General features: G+C 50.2%; 1 protein-coding gene across 1 annotated transcript in view; it reads right to left on the bottom strand.

Annotated features, from left to right (window-relative positions):
- Nucleotides 1-9,523: 9,523 nt before the first annotated feature.
- Nucleotides 9,524-14,374, bottom strand: part of STXBP6 (syntaxin binding protein 6) — a 278,730-nt gene continuing 273,879 nt past the window's right edge. The window contains exon 6 of the mRNA XM_030884885.2: nucleotides 9,524-10,430. Within this exon, the coding sequence (XP_030740745.2) occupies nucleotides 10,407-10,430 (24 nt within the window). The 3' untranslated portion in view covers nucleotides 9,524-10,406. The remainder of the gene's footprint in view (nucleotides 10,431-14,374) is intronic.

The following is a 14,374-nucleotide window of genomic DNA, read 5'->3' as shown; positions in this document are numbered from 1 at the left end:
ACCCTGGACAAGATGCATCGGCACGGTGGCTTAGAGGACGGGCTCACTCGTACAAACAGTTGTGAGAATGGTACAGGGCGGACTCTACGGCGGCTCCTTTACAGCGACTGCTGGATACCCCCTAACAAAGCAGGAGGGGCCCAGCACTGCGAGGATCCGTACTTTCTCCTCACGGCTCCTTCCTGCTGTGAGGCTCATCACCAGAGCTAGGGTATTCAGGACCCTCACCCTCCATCCCACAGGTGTCTCACCCCCTCACCCCAACGTCTGGGGGAAAGGCTGAATCTGAGGCAAACAGAGGCTAGGAAATTCCAGGACTCGGGACTTCGCCCAGTGGGGATGGGCCATGGCACCAGCTTCATCCTGGCTACTTTCAGCCTCCCTCGGCTTCAGAGTTGGTCAGTAGGGTGTGTACAAGGACAGCTTGATTGGGGAGAGGAGAGGCTCACCCGCCTTGGACAATCGTAGCAGAGCCTGGGCTCCAGAGGAACAGAGACACAGCCCAGCTCAGCACCAGCTTTGAGAGGAGACGAGATGCCATTTCCCTGCCATTTCTCCTGCTTTTTCTCAAGGGGAAAAAAAAAAAAAAAAGCAAGGCCCAGTGGGGGGCCTGGCCTCTCACTGGAATGGAGCCAAGGGTTGAGTCCCTCCTCTCTCTGGGAGAATATCCTTCGATGGTGTCCCGAAGCCATCATGGCTCTGGGCTAACTAAGAGTTATTCCTTTCCCTTCTGCTCAGAGGACTAAGACGATACTCCTGTTTGTGTTAGAGCAGCCAAGGGCAGTGAGGGTTCCAATCGACAAGGGGGCATGTCTGACTTCGCTGAGTGTCAACAGTGTGCTTTGCTCTCTACAAGTCTACTTGTTTGGCTAGAAATCCTTCTCCAGGTGGATGTCAGAAGCCAGGGGGGTTGTTAATGACCTTGGGGTGAGCTGTCTCCCCACTGCAGAGATCCCCCTTAGTCCCTGCACCCTCAATACTTTACATCCATCTCCTTCTGCCAAGTCCGGCTATCTCCTTTCCTGAGCTGTAGAGTGGTATCTCACTCCACATAGAGGTTGCTTCACACCCACAGTCAGTTGTGGGAAATGGGACGTTACCTGATGCGAATGTGTGGCAAACACCGTATCAAAACCTTATGGGAACCCGCTTCCAGTTGCCCTCGTCTCTGCGGCTGCCATGGCTGGCTAAGGCCCCAGGAGCTGGCAGCCACAGAGGCAGCGGGACTGCAGACAGAGGAGGGAGTGGATGTGCCCCGCCCCACCCTCTGATCCTGCCTGCTGCAGAAGGTCCCAGAGCCTGGGCCCCGAGTCCTGGCCCCTTCCTCACATGCCCGCCTCCCCCCTGTGGCCCAGTCCTGCAAGAAGCCGGGTTTGGAGTCTGTACAATCACTCAGGAGAGCTACAGAACAAAGGGAGAGCTGCCTTCGATGAAAAACAAAACAAAAAGTCTTCTGGGACCCATTCCGATGCGGTCCCTGCAGACAGTCCGCAGGCCTGCGTTGCCTTGGCTCTTCCACGCTGGCAAGCACAGCTCACGTGCCTTCACCTTGTATTTCGAAGGAATGGTGGTCGTGAAGGGAGGCAACGATGCCATCTGGAACATTAGGACTGACTTGTAGGATAGCAACAGAACACCAAACCCACCAAGCCTTTGCCACCCTGGATAGGGCTTCCCGGTGGCCACGCTCGATGGGAGCAGATGTAGTTGGTACTGAGTGCTGTGGAGTCGGGTCTGCCCCATAGGGACCTTGTGCACAGCACAACGAAACTGCCCGGTCCTGCGCCATCCTCCCTGCAGACCGTTCTTTTGTTTGAGCCCATTGTTGCAGCAACCAGGTCACTCCATCTCCTTCAGGGCCTTCCTCTTGATCACCACCCCTCTGCTAGACCAAACAAAATGTCCTGCCGCAGGAACCGGTGCCTCGTAAGGCCAAGGCTCACCACCCTTGGCTCCAGGAGCATTCCGGCCGTCCTTCTGAGACAGATTTGGGTGGCTTTTGGCACATTGGATATTCTTCCACAGTGCCAACGTGGACTGCATCAGTTCTTCGTCATCTCAGCCCCACTTCTGAGAAGGAGGCACTGAGCTCCTCACGCATAGGTTTGAACCACGGCCCCAAACTGAAGGCCCGATGGGAGTAGATAGCCTCATCTTTTTTTTCATTGAGCAACTGGTGGGTTTGAACCACTGACTTTGTGGGAAGTAGTCCAATGGCTAGCCAACAGAGCCACCAAGGCTTCTTGGGGGAGGGTGGTAGATCAAAGCGATCCCTTGGGCACTAACTGAAGACCAAGGCTTTGGTGAATAACTCACACCTGCGTAGCATGTTGCCCTGCCCAGAGCTTTTCCACATTCCCACCTCACTGTGTCTCCAGGGCTCTGAGCAGGCCAGGGATTACACAGCTCTGGATAAAAAGGAAGGAGATGAAGGGAAATGCTATAATTTGTATAAAGACTCAAAGCTGGTGACAAAGTCAGAAGGAAGAATGCTCCTTAATTTTTTTTTTTTTTCAAGGAGAGATCTTCCTGGCTTGCCATTTTTTGGTTCAAAGCCATGCCCAGGGTATTTCTTGGAGGGCTGGGGGCTGAGACTGTGATCAGAACATGGTTGCTATTTTGACTTGTCTGGTTTTTCCTGCCTTGACGGCTCTTTACAAATGACCTATTTCGAAAACAACATGGGGCCTTCTTTGACATCATACATACCGGCACCAGGACAATTATGGAAAAACAGTATGCCGACGACTTTGCCTCCTGGGGCCCGCTTTCCGCCTGTTAGCTGAACGGTGAAGGTGCTTGCAGAAAGGGCAGGTGGACTTTCAGGAGACTTTAGTAACTTTCTTTTCTCTGATTCAGGCTTTCTGCATTCTGGACCCAACCCACACTCCATCTGCAGAATAAACTGTTCCCTTGCAATTACTCTCAAGGTAAGTCATTTGGGGGGGGGACCCCATCTAATTTTGACCTACCACGTGTCTGTCAGTTTGTCGTACGAACTCTGGTGGCTTGTGTTGCTGTGCTATTGGAAGCGATGTCGCTGGTGTTTCAAATGCCAGCAGGGTCACCCAACGTGAACCGGGTACAGCCGAACTGCCAGACAAAGAACAGACTCTGAAGCAGGAATGTACTGCCCCCTTTGGAGAAAGAGCCGCTGCAAACCTGCTGCGGAGCCTCGAGACATTCTCAGCTACTGAAGCCTCGAGACATTCTCAGCTACTGAAGCCTCGAGACATTCTCAGCTACTGAAGGCCGAATGACTGGAAGCAGAGAATTGTGGGAGATCATGCCAGGGGCGGCCGCCTGGGTGGGAAGACCCTAGCAATGTGACTGAGGAGGAGCTGCTGCCTCAACATTGGAACGATTGCGGGGATGGCGCGGAGCCCGGCAGCGTTTCCCTCTGTGGTGCGGACTGTCACTGTGAGTGGGACCCGGCGATGAGATGGCATCGAACAACAACAACAATAACAACAGCCTAATTTTGACAGCCAGGTCCTTGTTAGCATCTTGGGCTCGGACCCACACAGCGACAGAACAACACTGAACTTCTTCTCGGAGTGTGCTGTTTGTCTGGAATGGCCAGCTTCTGCTGAGCCAATTCTTACTCATGCCAACCACGCTGGAGTCGACTTGCAGCCTTGTGCTCCGTGGGCTTTGCAAAAAACTATAGTGCCGATGTAGATCACCAGGTCTCTGTGGGTGGACTTGAACTTCCAAGCTTTGGATTAGCAGGCAAGCGCATTCACCAATGCACCATGCAGGGACTCTATTTAGGAAGGGCTCCTAAAGGATAGTCACCTCCCATATCAGGAAACCTGTTCATGTCCCCACAGTTGATGGTCTGGGCCAGGGTGGGGAATGCTCAGTCCTCAGGATGCACAAGGCCTACAAAATCATCAATACCAGCTAATGCCCCATGACTCACCAAGAAGAAGTAGCGCCAGCCAGCGTGTTGGGGGTGAGTAAATGAAACGTTTGACCAGTATGGTGTTCTGAATCTCCAAATGGCCATCGGCAGAAACAAGGTCCCCGACCCCTGGTCCAGGCAGAAGCCCAATTGCACGCTCTTCCCTCTGCTGCCCATTTAATAATCTCTCTGTACATTCACTCTGTTTGTGGCCAACACTATATGCCTTACGCTAGAGGCTTCTATGCAGAGATGGGAGCCAGGGAACATCTGGGCCCCCGGCCATAGACAGGGACAGAGAAGGCTTGGGTAATGTTTGTCCCAGGGCCCTTGGGCCCACTTGGACTTCAGGAAAGCATGCTCATTCCACCAGTGATGTTCATTCCACCAGCCAGTGGGCACAGACTGGCAGATAACTTTACTGCTTTGTTCTGAATCCATCGCAGGACACACAGCTGACAAACACGGGCTCTCAGTGCCATGATTTCATTTAATCCTTCAGTTCCTTTAAACGTAACCACTCTCATTGTACAGCTCTGAAAACAGGTGCAGAGAGATATAGTACCTTGCCGGTGGCCACACGGCCAGTTCAGACGGGAGATGGAATTCAGAGCAGGGCAGGTCACCCAGGAACTAATGTTGGAGCCACAAAGCGGTGCTGCCTCCAGGGAGCCACCACTAGGGGGCATTCTGCCCTTGTCTACTCCATGTCGGCAGTGTTTTCTTTTTCCTTATGGGGATGTGGGCCCGGGTGACATTCATATAGGTTTTCCCTCCCTCGCGGTTTCCTTCGGACCAAATGTCTTGGCTCCTTCGGTATCGGAAAGTTTTCGATCCATGTCAATGTGTCTGCCAGAATTTGTCACCATCATTGCAGGTCTGAGAGCAGAACCTTTGACAAAGGACACACGATGAGTTAAAAGGCCTGTGCGCTAGTGGAAGCCAGATTTTCTGTCCTGAAGCAGGACACGGAAAGACTGGCTTTCAGGAGAACCATCAAAGAGCTCAAGGCTTCTGCCACCGAGAAGGCAGCGTTCTCATTAATTGATCATTTGGTGTGCACGCTCAGCAGATGAACGGGGATTCTGCTCAGACGCGGTGAATCCCCGGGGCCCTGTTGTGGATCTCCAGATAAAGCTCAGAGAACCCACGGGCTCATTTTCCCTCCTTCCGTATCATCTGAGGACTCCTCAGAGTGGCGAGGCAACTGTGATACAGTGGCACAGGATAAAGGGTCCCTGGCTAATGTTGACAAGTGACACCTGGGGCGCGCAGGGACGGCAATTTCCGGGCAGCTTCTGACACCTCTAAGTCCAGATGTGTGATGAGGCCAGACATCCAGATGGGAAAAAATGCCTGTTCTCTCTCTAAAAAAAAAAACCAAACTCTTCCCTCCATCGGAATCAATAGCACTTTAAACGTCTGATGGTCCCCACGTGAGGACGACGCCAATACCCATCGGCAGCCCACTCCAAATCACATAGGTCTGGTTGCTCGTTTTTGTGGGCTGAACAGGTCAGGGCAGCACGGCCTCAGCGACCAGTGTCTCACGCCCCGGGGGATGGCCATGTGAGCAGATGCCCGCAGACCTGGGTGCACAGGTGGGGCTGTGACCCATCTGCAGAAAGATGAACATGTGGCAGGGGACCGCAGGGGAGGGAGGCAGGCGGGGAGGGAAAAAACGACGCAGGAAATCCTGAGGCTTCAAATGGGGCTCAAGGGAAAAATAAAACGGGGGTCAAGGCAGAAGGTGCCGCTAGGGCAGTCACACGGTTTAAAGGCACACCGGACTTCATTTCCTGGACAGTTTTAATTTGCTGGTTTAAATGCAGGTGCCCCGCCATCAACTCAGCCTGCTAGAAAGTTTTTTGTTGGTGTTTTTGTTTACAAAAGATGACCAGAGATATCCAAAACAAAAGGAAACAAAAACACTTGAGAGTGGATTGTGCACATTTCCCAAAGCCCCCAAGCAGCGGTGGACTTGGAGGGAAGAAAGCGGGGCTCCGAAGGTGGGAGGTGGAATGACTGAGGAAGATGAATTTCCCCCCAGGCGAGCTCTGGCTACCCAGAGTCACAGGTAGAATTCTTGGATTTTAAGAAAGCAAAACAAACGAAGACCACCGTTTGCACAGTGCTGCTCCGGAGGCCTGCCAGCGCCTTCCTGTGCAGACAAACAGAGCTTGAGGCAGTCCTGGTGGCTGGGCTGTGTTCTCTCCACGTCTATATCTGTCATTTTCTCACACCTGAGGCGTTTTCCAATTGCTTTGACACCTGAAACACGGTTACCTGCCTCCCCACGTTCAGGTGGGCAAGCAGATGTCACCACGAGAGTTCATGAGGGGATCTAGGTGAGCTCTTCTCTCAGTATCAGCTCTACATGTGCACTTTTACAAGGTTGCCCCCCCTGACTCCCCCCCGGCCCACAGAGGGGACATCATCTGTATGTGATATTCAGATATTTGCATCCTGATCTGACGTTCATTTCCGACCTTCTTCCATTGCTTCTCTTCTTTCCCCTCCGCCATAGCCGGCCCTGCCCCTGCACACGTGTCACTGACAGCAGAGGGAAAGGGTTTGACAAGAGAAACACATGTGCTTTCCGTATGAATCTTCCCATAAAATCTGTGAACTGGTTATGGTATAATTTCTAGTATATAAAACTTACGGTAAGAAAAAGGATAACAAGGCCATCTGTTGATAGGTACCTACTTTAGTTCACAGGAGCGAGTGTCTTTAAATGCGCAGGGAGCGCCACCATCTCTCTCTCCTCTTTCTCTGGAGAGGTGGAGACTGCAGGCAGGCTTGCCAGTCCTGCCTGCTCCACCAAGCTTCTGACCAACTCGGAGCTCCCTGTTCTGCGACGGTAGCAACCAGGTCACTAGACTTGAAAGCAAATGGGGCAATGAAACGAGTTGCCTTTGTTTCCCATAAGAGTGACTCAACCCAACACGACTAAGTCTTCTTTCTAATGTGACAGGGCAGGACACCAGTCTGCTGAAGGAGGGCACACGCTGGGATGAGTTTGGCTCCAGTATCAGCAGAAAGGTAATTATTCCTGGGCTTCCTTGCTTCATCCAGGAGAAGGAATACTTAACTCTCGTTGGATAGAAGGTAAGGTAAGGTTAATTCTGTCGTCCCCCCCCCCACAGCCCATTAGAATGTGTATAGGGAAATTTTATCATGTCGGAACTAGGGATGTCTTATAAGCACATGCTACTTTCCATTAGCATAAAAATGTTCCGCTGGTCTACCTGGCTGATAACATTTCCCAGAGCTCGCAAATAACAGAGAAACAAATTTCATCACAGAGTTTAAACATTTAATGACAAAATTAGGATTTTGCGGTAATAGTGAATCAATAGAGCAGGTGTGGCTTGTCTCTGAATGAAACAAAGTATATTTGACACCTTAAAGAACTTGCGAAGAATCAGTAAGTGTACAACTGACATCAGCAATATGACACTTTTGAAAAGTTAAGGGCGACTTCTACCTTTAGTGGCCCTTTTAGGGCACCAGGGGGATGTGTTCACATACATACACAATCTTTGCTAGCCACAAAAGTAGGATTAAGACAAGTTTCACGGCAATTTTAACTTTAACACATAAATCATTATTTTACTTGTTTATTTTTTCAGAGCTTAAAAAAGTTAACTAGTGATCATGTTACATTTTACAAATCCATTCTTTAATAGGAAACATTAACCTGAATAATGGTGTACTTCCTGTACACAGATACCTACTAATACTAGTGAAGAAGCCTACAGCTACATCCAGGGAGAGGGAGCAACGCCGGACAGCTTCCTTTCTCAATGAGCTGTCAGTGCAATTTAAGAAGTCCTTCATAGAAAGAGAGCACCACCCCCCCCCCCCCCCAATTTATACTGAAGTGCAGAGATAAACAAATTAAAAGTCTTCTTAGCAAGCTCAACCAAACACATTGGTCCCAAAGGATGTGAGCCATTTCAGCAACGTTCTCTCCTTTGGACTGTCTTGATACTTTGTATCGCAGCCCCTTCTACATCAGGGCAGCAAAGACCACCACGCACATGGGTTTACACAGGACTCTTCTGCCAGAGGCTGGAGGTCGAGGAGAGACAGGGATTGCTGTGAGAACCTCTCTCTCTCTCTCTCTTCACCCAGGATGAACTTTGACACAGGGAACTCACCTTATAGAAGGAAATCAATGAAGGAAACGAATAAAGATTCAGGTGGGCTGCCTTTGAATCCAGGCACTTTCTCAATAAGACTCACATCCGAAAGGGCATACGGAGGAGGAAAGAGGGCCAGGAGCAGAATCTTTAGTTTTGAAGAGTAACAATCACGATTCCACCAGGGAGAAAGGGCCTCCAATTTCACAGTATGCGTACGACCTCATCTTCCACGACGTTAGAAGTAACTTCCCCAACACTGTCACTAGACAGTTGGCAACGGAGTTTGTTCTTGAGGGTGGCTGACTATCAGGTGTTTTAGATTTACCCTTTAAATGATTTATGCTGACACTCCCTCTCTGAAGCAAAAATCCAACTTGAGAAGATGAATGGAGAGATATATTCATCTTCTATGTGAGGCGGCTTCAAGAAGTGGGTGGATCCTGGAATTACAAGACGATGTGTGTGCATGTGTGTGCTTTCTGAACCAAGGTCTGCCTGCAAACAAATCCTACGTGAAATGACATTGATCTCCTTATCCTTTTTCAGAAGTTCTACAAGCCTCTACTGACACTCCCCAGATGCAAGTCCCTACTTCTTTAAGCGTTCAAGACACCAAAAAGAAAAGACAAAGTACAAAACGGTAAACTTTGCTATATACATTTTTATATTCTTTCACTGGATCATCTCCCTAAGAGGATTCAGAAATGGGACTCGGGCAGATATCATCTCCATTTTGACATGAAGTGCCAAAGGTATCTACCCCCTCCATCCCCAATAACCCAACATCTCGGTATCCCTAGGGCTGCCTTGTTAGGAGACCTCGAACTATTTACATCAACACTAATCATCCCCCAATCACCTTAGACTGCTAGGTAAGAAGCTACAGTTCGCTTGGGCTCAACTGGCTCAACGGAGAGCAAGGAACGGAAAAGGGTCCTAAAGACTCCGGAAGGGTAAAGTCAAAGCATTGCAGTGGGAATCTGAGGATGCGTCTGGAAGCTCAGCTCGCCTCCTCGCTCCCGAAGAAAGAGCACAGCTTCCAAGCCTGCAGGACACCTCTCTATGGAACAGAGGCTGCAGACGCCAAACCCAGTATTATCTGGAGCAGCCCAGGGTCGGAGGTGTGCCACCGACTTCAGTCTGACAGCAGGGTAAAGGCTTCCTGGCTGTACGGCCTTCTGCCACAGCGAGGGAGCTACTGCCATCCCCAGGAAATGCAGTTTGTCAAGGAAACCATAATTACATTAGATAGACAACAACGACCATATCAACACCCTCCACCCCCACCCCAAAATCGAGGAACAAAAGGCCATTTACCCAAGGACAGTGTGAAAGAGTTTCTAGAAAGAAAGGCATGGCTTTGTTTAAAAAAACAAAAACAAAAGAAAAAAGATTTTCAATGTAGTATCTTTTCACATTATCATATACCCAGAGCTTTATCTGGACAAATCAACACGCCCCCCCCCCCAAATCAATTCTTGATAAAATTCCAAGTTCTTTTCAATACCAGCTACTGCCCTTGGGTACAATGACCAAAGAGAGAAAAAGCCAAAAAAACACAGAGGCTTTACAGCAAGCAGGCTTCTGCTTGGGTCTCTCAGCTCGAGTTTTTATTCCCCATCCATTTCCAAGGAATCCGCTTGGAAACAACCACGGAAGTGTGGGCCTTTCGCACGCTCACAGTTGCCTTTGACACGACGGGAGCTGGAGAGCGGTGGCTCCGAAGGAAGATTCCAGTGGTGGTTCTGAAGTGCATTTTGGCAGGCTGGTGATGGCGCGGGCAGAAGATGCCCACGCCAAGAACAAAATCCACGACTGCCGTGTCCCTTGCTACGTCTGACGGCTCCCCTGGCACAGGATGAGTGAGCGTAGCTATGAGACCGAGAGGAACCAATTACTGCTTGACTTCATTTCCGTCCAGAAACAAGAACATCTTACGCCGCCCCACTGGAATGTTGTCCTGCTTCATACCAGGAAAAAACAAAACAAAACCCCAAACCAAACAAAATGATGCCAGCTTAGACTCAGCTCATTCGACTCAAAATTTATATTCAAACTATCACAAAACATTTTTTTTAAGGAAAACATACAAACACACACACCTATACCCAAGTGAGGAAAAAAAACTAAAAGTGAACTGAGGATGCTTTCGCAGCCTTGCTGTGTAGGGTCATGAGGGAAATGTATCACTGCAACATCTTTTCTTTCCTCTTGACCTCTGAAAAGGGCAACCGAGACAACCGATGTCCATCCAGGGAGAAGAGAAGCGAGTGGAGGTCCAGGATTCGTGTCAAAACCGCCGAGCCAACTCCTCCGTTCCCCTGCGGGGTCCCGGGACGGGCAGGGGTTCAACATTTGTGCTTCATGGCGAGCTGAGGAGAGAAGGATGATACAGTCAGGCCTGAGCACCAGCGGGTTTGCTCTTTTCCAGGTTTTTTATTTGAATTTTTTAGTGTGAATCACGTGGAGGGACGGCTGAAACAAGGTATCAAACTTCCCAATGGCCTGTCCTGGCTCCTCTCTTCCTGCCCCCCTCCCCACCCCTTCTGGTATATTATTGCCCCCTTCACTCTTAGCTTAGTAAACACTTTTCAGAAGCAGCATTTGTTTTACTTGGTGAAGCTGAAGAAGCAACTTTTTTTTAAAACCAGGTGAAGAAGCAACAATGTAAACCTTGGACACCAGCGAGATTGTCCCATTCAAGTGAGCACTGCATTTGCTAATTCTGCCTGTCTGTCCTGGTGGAGAAGAGTACTGGGTGGTGGTCTTCCCACCTGTGGTAGTTACATAATCTGGTGTCAATTTGAGAATTATGAGTGTAGGGGTGGAGTCTAGCCCGTCGATCCAGAGATAGCCAACAAGACCTCTGTGTGGACATGGCCTTATCCTAAGAATTCTTGGAGATCTGATATTCCTTTTTGGAAGTGGGAGACACTCTCTCTCTCTGCTGACTCCCTGTGAGATATCTCTGAGGAGAAGCCTCATGGACCTACCCTGATGCAGCCCTAGGAGCTGGAGGAGCCCCATGGAGACCCCTGCCAGCACTGAGATGCTTATAATGCCACTGGATCCACAAGACTTATCACCCACTGGCCTGTGATCTTCCTGCATTCAGTGTCATTGCATGTGTTTTGTGAGTCTGAAGAGGGCTTTATAGACTGGTATCAGACATATGGGCTAAGTTCGGATTTATAGACCTGATCTGGACTGGGCTGGGGTGTTTTTTTCAACGTTTAATTGCTCTTGTATATAAGCCTCTTCCATATATATATATATATATGCGTGTTTACGAATGTGTTTCTCTACTCTACCCGGACTAACACCACTCCCCCCCTCCCCCTGCACTGAAGGAGCATGTGGAAAAACCAAAGCAGGGATTGGCGGGAATGAAACAAAGGGTTTTGGATGACCAGGTTACTAGTTATCCTGTAAAGCCAACACTTCTCAAATACAAGTGTTTGCTGACAGTTGGGTCGGGTCGGAACTAGGCAGCCCCCATTTGGACGAAGCTGAAGCAGGCTCGGGCCCTGCACGTCCCAGAGGTCAGCAGCAGTGAGCGCCAGAGAAGATAACCGGTGAAACCTGATGTTCCTGGTTCAAAGAAAGCCTCCAGGAGTGGACAAGCAATTCTCCCAGTTTCCAGACCCCATATGCTAATTGCCATACATTCCTCACCACCCCTTTAAAAACCCTCACCCCCAGCTGCTGAGCATGACTTCCCTGACCTGTTGGCCTAGGTCATGGAACCTCATCTGGGAGCTCCCCTAACCCCTAATCGAGCTATTTGTTTCTGCTCTCCCTTTTCCCGTCAGTTATGTCCGTCTTCCTCCCTGTCCCTCAGTTCCACCTTTACATTGGTGCCGAAACCTGAGAGAGGTAGGGACAGGCCCCCCCCTCCCCGCCTCTCTTCTCAAACGAACCTCCGGAGCCTGTCTGAATGAGCGACTTCTGGTCCGTATCTCTCTGTGTGTTCGTTCAGTCTCGTTTGTCGCTCTGGACACCGGGGACCAGCGAACTCATACTGGAACATAGGGTCCGCGGGAGGCTAACTAGCTGACACCCTGAAAAGGAACCCTAGTACCAAGAGGAGCTGCCTTCCTGAAAGGGGTGAGACGATAAGGTCAGTTTCTCATGTCCATCTCTTCTCTATCTACCGTCTCTCATGTGGCCTCCATCCTTTTGTCTCTGGGTTTACCTCCTGGGATTCCTGCTGCTAACAAAACTCCTAGCAGCCACCGCACCTTCTGCCTGGACTGGAATGCAGAGGGTGGGTCTGAGCCTCTCCTACCTGTTTGTGTGTTTTGCATCTGCAGCCCTGTGGTGCTTTCTCTAAAATGTTCTGCTTACCCTGACTCTCACCCTGAACAAAGGCCTAACTAAACTCCATTTTTACCGGCCAGAAAGCCAGGCTCCCCTCCCTCTCCTCGGCTTCCATTCTGACTCTCTCTGATCCAAGGTCCCTGTCTGCCGGTTAAAGCTGCAGGGAACTTTCCTGTTCCGGAGAGCCCAGGACTCTCCCACTGGGCCCCTAACTCTGACGGGCATGCCTCTCAGGGTTACCGGGGGCCACCTCCTGACTGACAGGTGCGAACTGGGACCAGGGGACGCCCTTCTCCTCTGTCTGTACCCCCTGCGGTTTGAGACACAATGGGAAGTCTTCTGTCCCAACCCCCTAAGGACAGTCCTTTGGGGGGCCTACTGCCAACCTTACTGAATTGGGTTTGGCTCCTGATCTCCGCCCTAAATGCCTGGTCTTTTTCTGTAACCAAGTTTGGCTTCAATACCAATTGGACATGAGTCACGCTAGCCAGAAAACAGCACTTTCGATTTTAACGTTCCCCGCAACCTCAACAATTTTTGTCAAGAAACTCACAAATAATCAGAAGTCCCATATGTTCAGGTCTTTTTCTTTTTTCCGCTCCTGTCCCGCTATACTACCTGTCACCCTGCTCAGACCTCTTAGCAAACACTCTCTTCATCAGGCCCAGACAGTACTCCCCTTCCATCTTTCTCAGGACCCCCTGACTCCTTATCTGTGTCCCCAGCAAGGCCTCCTCCACATTCTGGGTACCCCTCACCATCACCTCCTCCGCTACCCCCTCAACTCCCAAAGGCTGAGGCACTGTGCCTCGGACACCGGAGCCAGACCCCTCAGACTGCCTGGAGTCTCTCTCTCCCTCCCCTTCCCGCTCCCTCCTTGCTCAGCCTCCTCTGAGCAGTTTCACAGACCTCTCCCAGACAGGAAAGCAGAGCACAAATGCCACCCTGAGCCTGGCAGGAGGGAGGGGGCCGAAAACTCCAGGTAGCAGCAACTTTAATTGCCGCACTTTAAATTTCAATGTCCTCTGGAATCCCCACAATTTCTGCCAGTAAACTCACAAATAGTCTGAAATTCTGCATCCAGGCCGCCTTTTCCTCTGAGCTCTCATCCCTTTCTATTTCCTGCTCCCCTTCCCAAGTCCTCTTGACTAAAGAAAATTCCTCCTCTCCCCTTGCTTCTGGACCCCCTCTGGTGTCTGCCTTTGCAGACCTGCCTGAACACCTTGTCTCCCCTCCCCTCCTACTCACCCCTCTCCCTATTCTGGCCACCCAGAGTCGTTTTCTCCTGATCTACCTGCACTCGCTGGTTAGCAAGCACATGCGACCGCAGAACCCCCTTGTCCTTTGTCCACTCCGGAAGTGGCCAGGGCTGAGAGAGTGGTCTGGTTCATGTTCCCTTCTCTCTCACTGATTTATCTCAGATTAAAGTGTTTAGGCTTCTTTATAATGATCCCACCACCTATATTAAGGAGTTTAGATTTTTAACTCAAGCTTATAATTTGTCCTGGCATGATATTTTTGTCATCTTTTCCTCCACCCTAACTGCAGATAAGAGGGAACGCATTTTTCTCGCTGTTCAGCAGCACCCAAACCAGGTTCATTTAACCCATCCTGATCTAAGTGGTTCCCAGACAAAAACCTGGTTAAAGTGATCAAATTGATAATCAAGCAGGTAGGGACAGACATGCCTGCCGTAATAAAATGCTTCAGTGTGCCCTGACTTGGGTTCAGGCCATTTCCCATATAGGAGTCAATTTTGATAATCTTAAGATCACTCAAAAGCCTGATGAGAATCCAGCCCCCTTTTTAAGCTGCTTAATTGATGCTTTCCATTAAAAGCTTAAAAAGCGGAAGAAAGGGCCTGAAACCCCGGTCCGAGATTTAGCAAATATGGCATTTAAGGTTTTTAACAGCCACGAGGAGGAGCAGGCAGTCAGCCCATGAGCCTGGTTCCGGCAGAAGGTAAATTATCAACCCAAGCCTTAGTAGCAGCCCT

This window comes from Echinops telfairi, unplaced genomic scaffold (assembly GCF_000313985.2).
Source record: "Echinops telfairi isolate 266 unplaced genomic scaffold, ASM31398v2 ScPeMD7_18;HRSCAF=68, whole genome shotgun sequence".
In the NCBI taxonomy this organism is placed as follows: Eukaryota; Metazoa; Chordata; class Mammalia; order Afrosoricida; family Tenrecidae; genus Echinops; species Echinops telfairi.
The sequence above is the reverse complement of the archived record's forward strand: the minus strand, read 5'-3'. Positions and strand labels throughout refer to the sequence as shown.